Source organism: Daldinia loculata (assembly GCF_022478755.1).
Source record: "Daldinia loculata strain CBS 113971 unplaced genomic scaffold F4817scaffold_6, whole genome shotgun sequence".
Classification (NCBI taxonomy): domain Eukaryota; kingdom Fungi; phylum Ascomycota; class Sordariomycetes; order Xylariales; family Hypoxylaceae; genus Daldinia; species Daldinia loculata.
Window position 1 is genome coordinate 341,017 of NW_026054860.1, and position 15,271 is coordinate 356,287.

Sequence of the window (15,271 nt, forward strand, 5' to 3'; positions counted from 1 at the left end):
TGTCTATCAAGCAGCAGAGGGAAAGCCTTCCCGTCTTCACTTTCCGAAATCAGCTTATTAAAGCTGTGCAGGAGAATCAAATCCTAATTGTCGTAGGCGAGACTGGATCCGGCAAAACTACTCAACTCACTCAGTATCTTGCTGAGGCCGGCTTCACCAACAATGGCATGATAGGTTGCACGCAACCACGTCGCGTCGCAGCCATGTCTGTGGCAAAGCGTGTCGCGGAAGAAGTTGGCTGTCAGCTGGGTCAAGAGGTCGGCTATACCATCCGTTTCGAGGACTGCACGAGCCCAGCGACCAAAATCAAGTACATGACAGATGGTATGCTGGAGCGTGAGATCCTGCTTGACCCTGATCTAAAGCGATATTCTGTCATCATGTTGGATGAGGCCCACGAGCGAACTATCGCGACTGATGTTCTTTTCGCACTTCTCAAGAAGACCGTCAAGCGTCGAAGCGACTTGAAGATCATTGTCACATCGGCTACTCTAGACGCTGACAAATTCTCGGCCTACTTCAACGAATGCCCCATCTTCACCATTCCCGGTCGCACGTTCCCTGTGGAGATCTTATATAGCAGAGAACCTGAGTCGGACTACCTCGATGCAGCTCTGGTGACGGTCATGCAGATCCACCTTACGGAACCCCCTGGAGACATATTGGTTTTCCTTACCGGCTCGGAGGAAATTGACACCGCGGCAGAAATTCTGTACGAACGGATGAAGGCCCTCGGCCCGGGTGTCCCCGAGCTGATTATTCTTCCGGTATACTCAGCACTCCCTAGTGAGATGCAGAGCAGGATTTTTGACCCTGCACCTCCTGGCTGCAGAAAGGTTGTGATAGCTACCAATATCGCCGAGACCTCTATCACAATTGATCACATCTACTACGTTGTGGATCCCGGCTTCGTCAAGCAGAATGCTTACGATCCAAAGCTTGGCATGGATTCTTTGGTTGTCACGCCGATCTCACAAGCTCAAGCTAACCAACGCGCCGGCCGTGCTGGACGAACCGGTCCTGGTAAATGCTTCAGATTGTATACTGAGGCCGCCTATCAGTCTGAAATGCTTCCGACCACCATTCCGGAGATCCAGCGCCAGAATCTAGCGAATACAATTCTTATGCTCAAGGCCATGGGCATCAATGATCTCCTTCACTTCGATTTCATGGACCCGCCACCTACAAACACCATGTTGACTGCCCTGGAAGAATTGTATGCCCTGTCAGCATTGGACGACGAAGGCCTTCTAACTCGTCTTGGCCGTAAGATGGCCGATTTCCCTATGGAACCTGCCTTAGCTAAAGTCCTGATCGCCGCGGTTGATATGAGCTGTTCCGATGAGATGCTTAGTATCGTAGCCATGTTGAATCTCAACGTGTTTTACCGACCGAAGGAAAAACAAGCCCAAGCCGATCAAAAGAAGGCCAAATTCCACGATCCGTCCGGCGATCATCTTACCCTTCTCAACGTTTACAACGCCTGGAAGCAGAGCGGCTTTTCGGCTCCGTGGTGCTTTGAGAACTTCATCCAAGCACGTTCAATGAAGCGAGCGAAAGATGTCCGCGAGCAGATAGCGAAAATTATGCAGCGCTATCGACATCCCATCGCTTCCTGCGGCGGGGATACCCAGAAGGTCAGACAAGCTCTGTGCTCGGGCTTCTTTCGCAACTCAGCAAGAAAGGACCCGCAGGAAGGCTACAAGACTTTGGTCGAGGGTACACCAGTCTACCTACATCCGAGCTCAGCACTATTCGGGAAACAGGCAGAGTGGGTGATCTATCACACGCTAGTTCTCACTACGAAGGAGTACATGCATTACACCACTAGCATCGAACCAAAGTGGCTTGTCCAAGCTGCACCTACTTTCTTCAAGGTTGCGCCTACGGACAAGCTCAGCAAGCGTAAGAAAGCTGAGAGGATCCAGCCGCTGTACAACAAGTATGCGGCGGAAGACGACTGGAGACTCAGCGCCCAGCGAAAGGTTGGACGGTCTGGCGGAGGAGGTGGTACCTGGGGTTAATAGTAGTGGCGTTCTGTGTACAGCTGCCCTCATTGAAGATGATCTCGAGATGGATCAAACGGCGGACCGACAATGCGTCCCCCATAGCCCCGTATTCCTTCTTGCTAGCGGCTCTGGAAGGTTGATATTTAGCACATGGGAGTTTGGCGTATACCGTACCGCGATCTTCACCGCGCGTAGTATTAAGCAATAGAAATTTATATTAAATCCTTGTGTTTCTGTTGCACAGACTATTCTACAGTGTTCCACTGGCAAACACAAACCCGCTTCCCGTCTTTTAAATCACCGTTTCTATTAATAACCTAATTCCCTGATACCGTTCGGATGTTGGGGATGCCACAGGCGCCCTTGCGTGGTACAGCCACGCACAGCTCAGGAGAGGCTGACGTATACGTCCGAAACATATCATCATCGCAAACCGGCGGTGTGAAGAATCAGCTGTTTACCCATATTTCCTAGTTTGCGGTGTTGGTAGTTTTATTATATAGTTGTTGTCCCGGTACACTCACTATGAACCATGATGCTGGGATATCCGAAGGTACTTTTCAAGTAGCTGCCAGGTAACTCATATGTATCTAGATAGTGCCTTGAATTTAAGTGACGTGGTTGGGTTCCTATGGAGGCATAGGTGTAGTATAATCCTTTGAGGTAGCACGACAACTCAGATACGCACACCTTGCATACTCAGTCTCGATCTAATTAGGCAGGGAACCTCGTCGACGATAAGACTAAATTTACTACTGGGCACGTCGGTGCCGAATGGAATCTGCGCTCCGGATTAGATCGGAACGGACGTGGAAGGGATAGAATGCGAGTTTTGTTTGGACGGTGCGGCTCTGATCTGGGCACGGCTTTCGAGATCAAGAACTAGAGTATAATTCAGATGAACGCTAGCTACGATACGAAATAAGAGGACTATTCTTAGTTTAAGAGTCTATATGTAGGTAATGATTCTAGTTGTCTGCGTAGCGGTGCCGAGATTTAGACGGCAGTAGTCAAAGAATTCCGAAGAACTCCGAGGCAACGGAGTTGGATATTTCAAACGGCATGCTACTTGGTTTAAGATAATTTGAATAGAATAATTTCATGTTAACTGATTTCCTTGAACTCCTTACACAATAGCCATAAGTGCTAATTACCTTGTATATACATGGTTGCCGTGGGACCTGAAGTCTCAGATCTACTAAACTATCGGCCATCGATCGGTATCAATGACCGAGACGCCACTTACATACTTATCTCGAAGTCCACGAGGTATTGGAATGCGTTGCCGTCATATTTACCTTTGGCTCGAGCCTTGTTCTCCATAAATAGAGGCCATATGAGACACTGCTGAGAGACACTGACTCAGCCACCTCCGACGAGATTAATTATTCCGAAGAAACACTGACGCAAAAATTGCTTGCTACGTACGCAAAACTGTTTACGAAAGCTACGAGCGGTATGGAAAATGTATTATTATCAGGGATATCCGTGAGAAAACTAAGACCTAGTGCTCTGAAGCACGAGTTACCAGGACAATGCGTCCTTTTTCGCCTTACCGTCATTCCAAGACATTACTGACATCCGGGTCCGTATTGACATCTTAGACGTAGCAAAACTAAGAGAGTGAATTCGCATGTGATGATCCCTACGTGCAGCCCGTATAGAAGCACAAGTTCCTCATCCACGATCCTAGCTCTCGATATGTAGTAATAATTAGGGCTCCGGCCCGTCGATATATCGGCGCCGGCGTGCCGGAGTGAAAGATGCCTCGTAGCTACGAGAAGTCGTAAGTTCGTATAGTAGTATAGTATTATACGGACATATGTATATGCAGTAAATAAAAACACGGCCTTACTCCTAGCTTGCACCATCACCAACACTCCCTCGGTATCCTGTGTATAAATCACACATACTTACAAGCTCACATACATACACATATTACACAGCGTCGGCACTTCGACGCCCGTCAATATATATATAAATTACCTACAGTAAGCCACAGATCAGGTCAGACCAGATCCGTCTTCCCACAAACCATGGGCGGCGACAAGTCCCCTATGTATACATTTCCTCTCGTGTTAGGCCCAAGGTAGAGAGAGTAAGATGGGTTAATATCGCGGCCCTGGGTTAACGTTCCATCGTGCGTGCCAAGGCCTAGGTAATCCAGCAACGCGGCGACGGCGTTTCATTTAGAGTGCCTGGCAGACTGCCGAAGCGAGGGCATGGCAATGTCGCTGGACCCCTACATAACAACGCTATCCATGGTCGCGTGCAGTACGTATGAGATGGAGTCGTCGGCCTCTTTACATACGTAGCGTAGTATTAGCTATGTATGTATGTATATGTATGTAGACGCACCTAACATGTACCTAACCTACATACCGTACGGCATACATACAATGAATGAATGCAGCCATGTATGCAGGCACGGGACTTCGAAATTGGGGCGTGGGGAAGCGTAGTATATAGCGAGCGACATTTGAAATCTCCAACGGACCAGAGCGAATAGGGGATGGGAAAAGGGAAAAGGGGAAAAGGGGAAAGGGTCTTGGGGGATTTTAACCAACGCACCCCAATACCACCCACTCACCTTACCACCCCCTAACCCCTAACCCAATCAATATTTCCCGGAATACCGGTATAAATCGCTGTTGATCGCAACCCTCCCAATTCCGCGGGGAGGGTCTTGTGGCTCTCTTGCCCACGGCCTCATTGCCTATTATGACGTCGATCACTCTACTTCAACCGGTCGAACGAATTCCCAGAGTGACGCCGATCGCAGTCATCTTAGGGACCACGGGACGTTGGGGATCGGGCCAGCCTAATTCTGCACGTACAAGCACGCGCCGGCGCCGTACCAAAGCCCTACGTGTCTAACGAGGAAATGACCTTCGTTGAGGAGAACCGTCCCTGAATTATCATTGGTAGCTTGGATTAGACCCTTGGAGAAAATTATGAATCTTCGCTTGGTTGATTACATAGTGCTATACTATAGGAAAAGCACCTAGTTTGCGACTGCGGTGCGCAGGTGACTAATAATAATATTAATGAATGGTATTGGTATCTACTAGCATCCCGTGCCAATTATCCTGAACGCCAATTCGCCTATATTCCCCATTCTACGAAGCGGTGTGTGATTTGTGTGATTCAAGCTACCGCTGCTGCCGCCACCAGAGTGTCGAGAGCAGAGCTTTGCGTGCCAGCTGTCGCATTTCCGAAAGGTCCTGCCCAAGTGGTTCCAAGCTGGTTCTTGTCGTTGCGATTCTTAGCCCAAATCGTATCCGCGTTCGTGAGCAAGAAGTTCTTGATGGGCTCCATAGGTGCGGCCTCTTGCAGGTAGTGTAAGTTGCGCATGAAAACGCCCTTGAACTGCGCACCGTCGCTACCGCAGTTCGGTTCGCAGCCCTCGAAGAGAATACCATCCTTGGATAGCTTAGTAATAGCAGCTGAAGCAATAGTCTGCGCCGTGGTAAGTAGCGATTTGTCGCCCGTGGCTTTGGAAAGCTCCACCAATCCACCCAGAATAACCCCCTGGTTGTAAGTCCAGGTTTGCATGCCGTTGTTCTTGCAGTCATCAGTAAGCCCGTCGTTGATCAAATTATCCTTATTAATCAGACCGCTATTCTTGAACCAATTCCATTGAGTTTGGGCGATGTCAAGAAAGTAATCCTTCCGAGAGGGAATCCGGTTCGCAAGGGATGCCGCCACAGCGAGGTACAACTCATTTGCGATGGCATTAGTGTATGGAGTTACTTTACTCCAGAAGATGCCACCGCAAGTAGAGTTACCCCCCTTCATATCCTCGAAGATCTCGACTGCGGCTTGGATGTACTGCTGATCTCCAATACCCTTGACACCAACATCGTGGCTGTGGATCATAGCTAACGCCCACCAGCCTTCATCGTCGTAATAATCATTAAGAAAGTTGTCGAAACCCCTCTTGCCAATCTCTGCTCTTTTTGATACTGGTACTCTGACGTACGTTGATATGGGAAGTCCTATCGGGGACAGAATTTTTGTCGCTTGTACTTGGGTTTTTTGCGCTTGGTCATACTACGGCGCTTATAATTAGCAATTGGCCAAGCGCAAATAATCTCGGGTTTTGTTTTTGAATAGCATAGCTTGTTTCACGCAATTTAGGCGCCCAAGCAAAGCCAGGGAGAGAGAGAGAGAGATGTGAAAATTTTGGGTATACTTACGGTGTTCTGAATGATCTCTGGGATATTCAGGCTGATGGAAGCTGCCGGATCAACGAGCGCAAAGTCGGCCAACACAGTTAAGCAATTGGCACTATTCCACCACCCAGTGGTATCCCAAAGACCCGTCTCGCGATTGTACCATGTTTGCAAAGCTTTCAATCCGTCGACGGTGTGCGAGGCATATGTTGCCTGGTCTGCGCGGTTGATGTGACTAGACATTAAGAAAATAGCCCTGGAGGCCAGGGAGCCTACGAAAGAAGAGGAAACCATGGCGACGATATTATAGTTAGAAGAAGAATACGTTTCGTATAAGGGGCAGAATATTTCCAGAAACCTGCCGGCAAAAGAATGACTTTATATAAAAATATAGGAAAAGACTGTGAGTCGCCACTTGATGGAGTGAAAAGTGAATGTAGTGAATGTAGTGAGTGTAAAGTCGATCACAGACACAGGATATTAAGGGAGAGTAACGAGGATGTGGACCGTGCCATCGAAACAACCCCGGCACCTGGGCAGAGAGCTCACATATCATCGGTACATAATACGTACATGGTCACAACATTACTATTACTCACATGAGCCTGCCACGGATCTGATCAGACATGTACAAAAGGTAATAATACGAATTCTAGACATGGGTCGTCTCGGCGACCCGTAGATCAGGTTGACAGTAGGGCTGGTAGGACCAGGCAGGACTCTGTGCGAGCCGAGCCAGCGGGCGCGTTTCTTGGACCCCAATGAGGATGATCGCGGCATTAGATGATTGGCGGTGCGTAGGCCACGGTAGACCTTGGTAGACCTTGGTAGACCTTTGGTAGACGAGTGGTACCTACATAGACGACTGACAATCGTAGAAAGGGATGAACAAGTTTGGGTGTTAGGCGCAAGAAATGCCGGGTTAAGCTTGTGGCAGAGGAACTAAGATCTCCGATAGGGTTGTGTTGTGTTTCAGAACAGGCATGATTCTCATGCTAGACTTGTACTCGACTTGTACTAGACTTGTGCTAGACTTGTGCTAGACCCCCGTCTGCCCGTGTTGCATGAGCAACTAATAAAGATAATAAATCCCGGAGCGGTATGTAGACCGTAGGGATCCACTAAAAAGTCCGCTTAGATCTTGCCGACCTTTTTTGAGCAGATCTTCCCTGAACTCATCTATTTTCGAAAAAAGTTGCCATATGGTCACAAGAATGCACCGGATAGCTGCAGGCGACCTCGTGGCCTTTGTGGTCCTCGTGGTAGACCAATGCCTGCTATAGCCGCCGAACTTTGAACAAAAAGACGCTGATAAGTCCAAACTTGTGTTGTTGAGAGTTTGGTGGTACGTCTCTCAGGGCGTTTAGATGAAACTGGGGTTGACCAGGCTGCGTTAATTAAGGTACGGATCTAAGTTATCTAAGTTATGCTAGATAACGGATTTACCTTTATCCAGCTATTGATTTCCCCTTCCCCTATTCGATGAGGTGCTTACCTACTCGAGCTAGTACCTTAGGTACATATGTATGTAAGTACCGTCCAAGTAAAATAGGTGGGACACTTTAATAATAGCGGCCTATCAGCAAAAGGAGGTTAGCGGTGGGGTACAATACACCGTGGCGGGTCGGGTATTACCTAAACTACCTATTATGTGGAGTTTACTCTTATTCTTATTCCGCCCCTCCGTCCAATTGTACAACAGCAACTCCAAAAGCCACATGCATCTACATGCATCCATCCTGTACAATGACGAACGACGGAGATGATGTGTATATTGTCTATATCTGTTATATGCGTATGCCATGTGTGTATGCTATGTGTATGCTATGTGTGTATGCCTTACGACAGGCAGCATATAAGCACGTATAAACACATACATGCAGCGGCAGTCATGAGTCCTGATTAAAACCAATATCATTAATGCTTCCGGTCGTCCTTTTCTTCAACAAATCACTCAACTGCTAATTGCTACCCAGATCCAGCTGACTGGAACCAAGCTGGAAACAAGCCGAGAGTGACAGGGGGTCTAAAAGGGAATATGGCATCACTATGCAAATATCAGCTAAAATCATCTGAACTACGAAGCCAAGTGTAACACCTATTAAACCCGTCTCTATAGGTCATATGTTCCAAAATATCAGTTGCACCAGCCATCTCGAATGATCTACAGCTGCCCTTTTCAGCTTCCCCCCATGCAATACAGCTTAGAATCCCCACAACAAGATAGCACATCGTTGAAGGTTATTTTCAGGCCAAGAAACATATCAAAAGCTGAGTTTCGTTTCACTCACTAGAGTGTCATTAAAGTCACGATAGCTTCTTGATCACAAAGTCAAAGTCGACAACTCACCTGAGCCTTTCTTTCCAGCCAGCTACCTCGCTATGTCTTGTACCGAACACCGAATATACCCATGACCTCTCTCCAACCTGATTCTCCGCAGCCATGTGCCGTTAATCGAGCCTCCATGATTAATATTAGATCTCACCCCACAAACTCCCCCGCATTCATACTTTCTTCCCCTAGTCTCCGAGTTTAGTAGGCGGAATAATTACTTGAATATGGATAGAGCTCCCCCTAGTCTGAGGAATTCGCTTTAAGACATTTCCGAAGATCGACAATATAAACAAGCTACCTCATTAAAATAATATTTACAAGGTAGGCTAATATGCTCTTGTATCACGCGTCCGAATCTTGAAGTTGAGTCAAGATGTTGTCCGGGATAGTATCTCGGTCATGTCTCATTCTCTTATCTCTTTCCAGGAGTGCTTACGCGGAAGTGGTAGCAACCGAGAATGAAACCCAGCTCGTCATCCAGAATGACCGACTATACACACGTGTCGACAAGGCCTCTGGTGCCATGGATGCCGTCGTGTTGGATGGTCAGAACCTCCTCGGCACCCGCTCAGGATCTACCGGCATATTCAATTTAGATTGTTACTGGTAAGTAATACTATGAAACATTTACAAAGTAACGTAACGTGCTGAGCCCAATCAAGTACCCCGAAGGGCTTCTGGACACCCGGATCAGCACAGCCGACATATGAGCTATACTCCGGAACAGACTCGACGGGGACAAGCTTCGGCGGTATCAAGATGTCCGACACATACACCCCTACCGGCCAAGTTCTCGAGCAATATTGGTTCCTCAGAGACGGAGAGACAGGCCTACACGTATTTTCACGTATTGCGTACCACAACGAGACCACTCCGTTTTTGCGCAACTTACAAGAATTTCGAACCTTGTTCCGTCCGAATTCGGATATATGGACGCATCTCGCGACCAACGGAGTCCAGTATGCACCGCTTCCCGGTAAGGAAGCCAAGAAGAACCAGGTTGTCGTACAGGGTGAGCAATTAATAAAGTCTAGGTTGAACAGTCCCGCAAGCCGGAGGTTCGGGGAGAAAATGTTTCGGGGACGCCCGAAACATGACTTCGTATTCTTCCGCACGTGAAGTCCTCGCACTCGGAAAATACTAACTACGAGTGTCACAGATGCTACGTGGTACATGGGTAACACGCCTAATGACCCGTATGTCCAGCAGGAGGCAGACTACTTCACCAAGTATACCTTCCAGGATACTTGGAGAAATCATGACGCTCATGGGATGTTAGTTGAGTTCCGATCAACTAAATAAGCTGTAAACTGACATGGCCTGATAGGTATGCCGATGGGTCCCAGATTGCGGACAATTCTACGTTCGGAGCTGTAAGTAGATGACCAGTTGAAAGTTCATCGGTTGTGAGCATACAAGTCTTGTGACTTGGGATGAGATGATAGAGGAAATATACTTTGTAGACATAAGTTCTGACTTGTATTTCTACAGTGGATGGTTATGAACACGAAGGAAACCTACTTCGGAGGCCCTCTACACTCTGACTTGGTAGTCGACGGGATTGTATACGATTATATGGGTTAGTTGATAACCAGTCATGAACCCAAATTAAGACACTAACTCAAACTACAGTCTCGAACCATCACGGAGACCAAACGGTAAGTTGACATTCATCATCGAGATGTACTAAGGTACTAACAACTTAATAGCCAAACATGACCAATGGGTTTGACCGAACATTTGGCCCAGTAAGTTAAAGACGCAATCTCGCACCCCCACGCCTATGTTGACCGGATCAGCAATACTTCTATTTTAATCACTTCCCTGCCGGAACCGACCTCCAGGTTCTCCGTGAGGATGCCACGCAGTTCGCAGATCCGGAATGGAATACCGAGTTCTACGATTCCATCGCACGATACGTGCCTAACTACGTCTCCAGCAAGCAGCGCGCGACTTGGGAGCTGCAAGTAGATCTGCCTAAGAACGCCAAAAACCCCATTGCCGTACTATCGCAAAACGGGGTCGATTTCCAGGATAACGCCTTCGACACCAAGGCTTACCAGTACTGGGTCGAGATCGACGAGAGCGGTCATGCCACCATCCCCCGAGTGAAGGAGGACACGTATCGGCTTACGATTTATGCCGATGGTATATTCGGGCAGTACGTCCAGGACGATGTAGAAGTGCGTACCGGCAAAGTAAAGACAACTCAGGTTAAATGGGAAGAGGAAAGCGAGGGAGAGGAGATATTCCGCATAGGCACGCCTGACAAGAGTAGCGGTGAATACCGGCACGGTTACGAGCGCGATCCGACACACCCGCTCCATCCTGAGCAGTACAGGGTATATTGGGCCGCGCACGACTTTGTCGAGGACTTCCCAGAGGGCGTCACGTTCGAGGTTGGCGAGAGCGACGTGGGCAAGGACTTGAACTACGTGCACTGGAGCGTCTTCGGTGGCTATGCTGACTACCTTCGCTCCGAGCCGTATATCGGCGACGGCAACGTGAACAACTGGACTATCGTGTTCGACCTGGAGCAGTCCCAGCTCGACCAGAAGCAGCAGGCGACATTCACGGTCCAGCTAGCTGGGGCTAAGACTGCCGCGGGCAACACGGATGTCTTCAACGCTTCCGAGCCCCACGCCAACTTGGCGTATACCGTCAGCGTGAATGGGAAGGATCTCGAGCCCTGGATTATCCCGTGAGTGCCTAATCTATCCGTCTGGATTTACCTAGGAAGTTCGTTGTCTTCGGAATTGTTAACAGCTTCGATAGGTGGCATCAGAGCAGCTCGTGCGCGGTGCGCTCCGCAGTAATCTGCTATAACATCGCGAACAAGTTCGTCTTCGACCCGGCTCTACTCAAGGAGGGTGAGAATAGGATCGTCCTGAGCTTGCCGTTCAACGCGACCAACTACGAGAGCGCGGTGCTGCCTAACTCCGTATATGTCCAGTACGATGCGCTGAGACTAGAGGTTAAAGGTTAGTTCGACGAAGAAATGCGGTCGTAAGAGGGCCACGTAGACTACGCACGCTAATTAGAGTCCTTTGAGGGTATCTGTAACTAAAAATAACCTTAGTGCTTACCTATATATATCTAATAACAAGCCTTTCCCCTTCTTACCATACTAGGCTGTGTGTTCTATAGGCGTTCGTTGTTATGGGTGCTCCGCTCTAAATAGAAAGTAGTCTCGTGCCTTAGGGGATGGGCGTTGTAAGCTATGGATCGGGACATGATTTGCAAATACACATTCTAAAGCATATATCAGGTACCTATGTAGGTATATATCTTAAACTAGACGAGGTCGAGGGGTATATACAAAGTTGAATTATATACTTTACAGCCGGCAATACGGCTTATCTGACTATTTTATATTGGACTTAGGACGACGAGGGTACTATGCTTAAGGAATAAATTACATTAGAGAGTACGTTGACATTTCCAATATTAGTTAAAAAGCCTTCCATGCCTTTCCCCTTGCTATTAGCTATCTAATGCAAGTGATAGTCTGAATATTGGTACGGCATACCCGGTAAAGACAACACCCCTTCCAAGTTTAACGTAATCCGCATCTCCCCGGGAGCCTAGCGGGAAGGATCATGCAATATTATCGTCTGATCACAAATGTTATACTTACCGGTACAAATCCTTACGAATTCGACAGTAATATCACCAGTGATAGCGGGGTCTCAGCTCGCCGACCCGGCTTTTAAGGGGAAGGGGGTGCGATTTTATACTAGCTAGCTAAAAAGGGGGGGAGAAGCTAGACCAGGCTGGCGTATAGGAACTTCAGCATCAGCCATCTAAAATATTACCCTCTCTCCCTAGACCTTCTCGTTACGGGAACTAGGTATATCGAGGGGCTGCGCCGTAGGAGCTGATCGCCCAGAGTGGGAAAACTCTCCGCCGGCGCCGCGCCGCGGTCGTTCTACCATTACAAATCAAGCACCGAGCGCGTCGGAAAGGAAAGGTCCCGGACTGCTGCCTCTTTTGCGTGATTCGTGATTCATGATACGATCAATGTTGGGTACCTCGTAGTATAATACCAACTAGCCCACGTACCCGGTCACAGGTAGGATACATACTACCTACCTATATACCTACATACTACAGTGGATGCCTTAGGTAGGTATATATATATTTTCCCACACGATTTCTACATAGCGAGGCTTATCCCCTATGAAACAGAGTATACGCAAAAAACCCCCCAGTAATCTATAGGCACTCGGAATATCCGACGGCGATGACCGCAGCCTTTCGCCGACATATCACGTTTCGAGTACCTAGAGGGAGTGCGCCTCCGTATCGGACTGCTGATCCGCCATGGTATTTATTGGCTGCGCGGGCGCACGACGGCCTCGGCGATTTTTTATGCGTGCGCCACTCCCCTCCCCCCCCTCTCTCCGAACAATAATACATCCTCTTTTTGTCTGCATACTGGTATGTACTAACTCAGCTCAGCTCAGCTCAGCTCCCCCGCATGCCGGTCCCGAGCGGCCCATTTGCCGAACTAGGATCGCTTCGCCAGTCATTAAAAAAACAACCTAACCTATAATGAGGCTCTGCTCTGCTCTGCTCTGCTCTCCCCCGCATGCTGCCATCGATGGAACTATAATGCACAACCTCTTCTTACGCCCGACTAATCAATCGCTAGCCAGCCTGGCTCAAAACTCCGAGTGGCAGAACTAGACTTGTTTAATCCTTGGTCTACCGTCTGCTATAGTTCTCAGCTGGCTAGCAAGCAAGGCACGTCAACATCAGACCACTTAGTTAATAGGAATACGTTACGTGCTGGTCTGATTTGGTACATATACATTTCAGCTTGTAGAAGAAGATCGTCTACCTACCTATACTTATACCTGCTTGGGAAATATTCACATAATATAGGCTCCAAAAGGGGGAAATAGAAACCGGGTACTCAAGCCTTTGCATCCTCTGAATCGCAAAGATGGGTCACAAGACGCTACAAATCACAGAGGTAAGTCAAATTACCCGTCTCCCTACTCATCCATCCTCTTCCTTACACGCCCCTCAAGCTGTACATCTACCCCATCAAATCCCTGCGCCCAGTATCCCTAGACAGGGCATTGCTGCAGCGCGAGGGGCTCCGGTATGACCGGCGCTTTATGCTGCTTAAGGTCGAGGCCGGCGGAGGGTACAAGAACATCCAGGTATTTCACTTCCCGGAGTGCGCACTCTTCCACCAGGCCATCGACGATGGCCATGTCGTCGTCACCTACCGTATCCCGGAACACCCGCTAGTGGTTCCGCCTCCTCCGGAGCAGTATACCGCCTTACGCGTACCTCTTAACCCCGCTATCGCCGGCCTCGAAACCGTCGACATCAAGCTGTTCAGCAGCTCCACCACGACTTATCGCATGGGCGATACCTACGATTCCTGGTTCTCCGCGTGTCTAGGCTACCGCGCCATCCTCGTCTACATCGGCGATAACCGGCGCTCGGTGCTAGCGCACGCGCCGCAGCCCGAGCAGCCACAGACGCAATCCTGGTTTTCGCACCTGACGTCTTTCGTGCCCTACTACGGGCAGCAGCCGCCGAAAGAAGAGGCCTCCGGACTAGTCTTCAACGAAGCAGCGCCGTTCCTCCTGACATCCAAGGCCTCCCTGCGTAACGTCAGCGCGCGGCTGCCCGACGGCCAGGAAATGGACATGATCAAGTTCCGACCCAACATCGTAGTCGACGAGGTGTGGGAGGAGTCCTCCGGCTCGGAAGACAGCGGCGGCGACGGCGACGACGACACGCCGTCGATACTCGCCGCATGGGACGAGGACTTCTGGGCGGAGCTTTTGGTAGGATCCTCGCACCGACTTGCGCTGACGGCGAACTGCGCGCGCTGCGTCTCCATCAACGTCGACTACACGGCGGGGCGGCCGGCCTCGGGCGAGCTGGGCTCGGTGCTGAAGAAGCTGATGAAGGATCGCCGCGTGGACACGGGCAACAAATGGTCGCCCATCTTCGGGCGGTACGCGTTTCTGCTACCGCCTACAAATAGCAGCAGTAGCAGTGGTGGCGGTGGAGGGCAGGAGGAGCTGGAAGCTGACGTCGCCGTGGGGGACGAGGTCAAGGTGACGAGACGCATCAACGAGCGAGACACGTGGGCCTGGCCGAAGTGAGGCCGGCCGCCGGTATGACGGCGGGTGTGCGCAACAATAGAAAGATAGGACAGGAGGGTGTTGTTGGGCAGACCGACAGGTCGTGTAGTAAGGAGAGGGAGTGCGTATAAGTGAGAGCAAGCATTCGAAGAGAAGAGGCGCTGGAATGGAGCCAGCGACGTCTGAATTGTGTCAGGGGCTTAGACAAGCAAAGCAGCTGCAGAAAGCCCAAGCCCAAGCCCAAGTAACAGGTATCGATCGGATAACTGGCTTACGTACGAGGCCGTCGGATCGCGATTCTAGTTACATCCGGCCGGTTCAAACTTGATTTCCGGGAAGAGAGCGGTTGAGGAATACCGGGACGTCGCTAGTAAGGCGAAGTTTGGTCCCACGTTGCACGTCACGATTTTGTGTGTAGCTGTAGCTGTAGCCGCAGCGAGGTTAGTTATTGTCTTATCTTGCCTTGTTTTTTTTATACCTTGCCTTGCCTTGCTTTGGCTTGAGAGGGAGGACAAGCTGAGTTGATAAAGCATGTAGGTATATATGGCAATCATGCATGGCATATATAATATATAATATATAATATATAATGATTGTGATGCAATGGTGATGCAATGATATTTCCCTCATCAAGGCTGG

General features: G+C 49.4%; 4 protein-coding genes across 4 annotated transcripts; 3 read left to right on the forward strand and 1 right to left on the reverse strand.

Annotated features, from left to right (window-relative positions):
* Positions 1-203: 203 nt before the first annotated feature.
* F4817DRAFT_356566 (P-loop containing nucleoside triphosphate hydrolase protein) lies at positions 204-2,902 on the forward strand (the record flags this gene model as incomplete). The annotated part of the gene is made up of 3 exons (XM_049305806.1): positions 204-1,877; positions 2,484-2,523; positions 2,898-2,902. 3 exons carry the CDS (start codon positions 204-206, stop codon positions 2,900-2,902), a joined length of 1,719 nt encoding a protein of 572 aa, XP_049162404.1.
* A 2,254-nt stretch (positions 2,903-5,156) lies between these two features.
* On the reverse strand, positions 5,157-6,427 carry F4817DRAFT_356559 (glycoside hydrolase family 76 protein; the record flags this gene model as incomplete). The annotated part of the gene is made up of 2 exons (XM_049305803.1): positions 5,157-6,062; positions 6,209-6,427. 2 exons carry the CDS (start codon positions 6,425-6,427, stop codon positions 5,157-5,159), a joined length of 1,125 nt encoding a protein of 374 aa, XP_049162405.1.
* A 2,465-nt stretch (positions 6,428-8,892) lies between these two features.
* F4817DRAFT_356560 (polysaccharide lyase family 4 protein) lies at positions 8,893-11,542 on the forward strand (the record flags this gene model as incomplete). Its single annotated transcript, XM_049305804.1, has 11 exons — positions 8,893-8,915; positions 8,946-9,125; positions 9,182-9,531; positions 9,679-9,793; positions 9,847-9,892; positions 10,011-10,098; positions 10,152-10,177; positions 10,229-10,267; positions 10,319-11,220; positions 11,295-11,493; positions 11,531-11,542. The coding sequence occupies 11 exons, from the start codon at positions 8,893-8,895 to the stop codon at positions 11,540-11,542; spliced, it is 1,980 nt and encodes a 659-aa protein (XP_049162406.1).
* A 1,407-nt stretch (positions 11,543-12,949) lies between these two features.
* F4817DRAFT_326957 (uncharacterized protein) lies at positions 12,950-15,242 on the forward strand. The gene is made up of 2 exons (XM_049301973.1): positions 12,950-13,497; positions 13,556-15,242. Exons 1-2 carry the CDS (start codon positions 13,468-13,470, stop codon positions 14,651-14,653), a joined length of 1,128 nt encoding a protein of 375 aa, XP_049162407.1. The 5' UTR covers positions 12,950-13,467; the 3' UTR covers positions 14,654-15,242.
* Positions 15,243-15,271: the final 29 nt, after the last annotated feature.

Coding starts and splice junctions, on each gene's coding strand:
- F4817DRAFT_326957 (XM_049301973.1), top strand. CDS start 13,468: ATGGGTCACAAGACGCTACAAATCACAGAG. Junction 13,498..13,555: donor AGACGCTACAAATCACAGAG/GTAAGTCAAATT, acceptor ACGCCCCTCAAG/CTGTACATCTACCCCATCAA.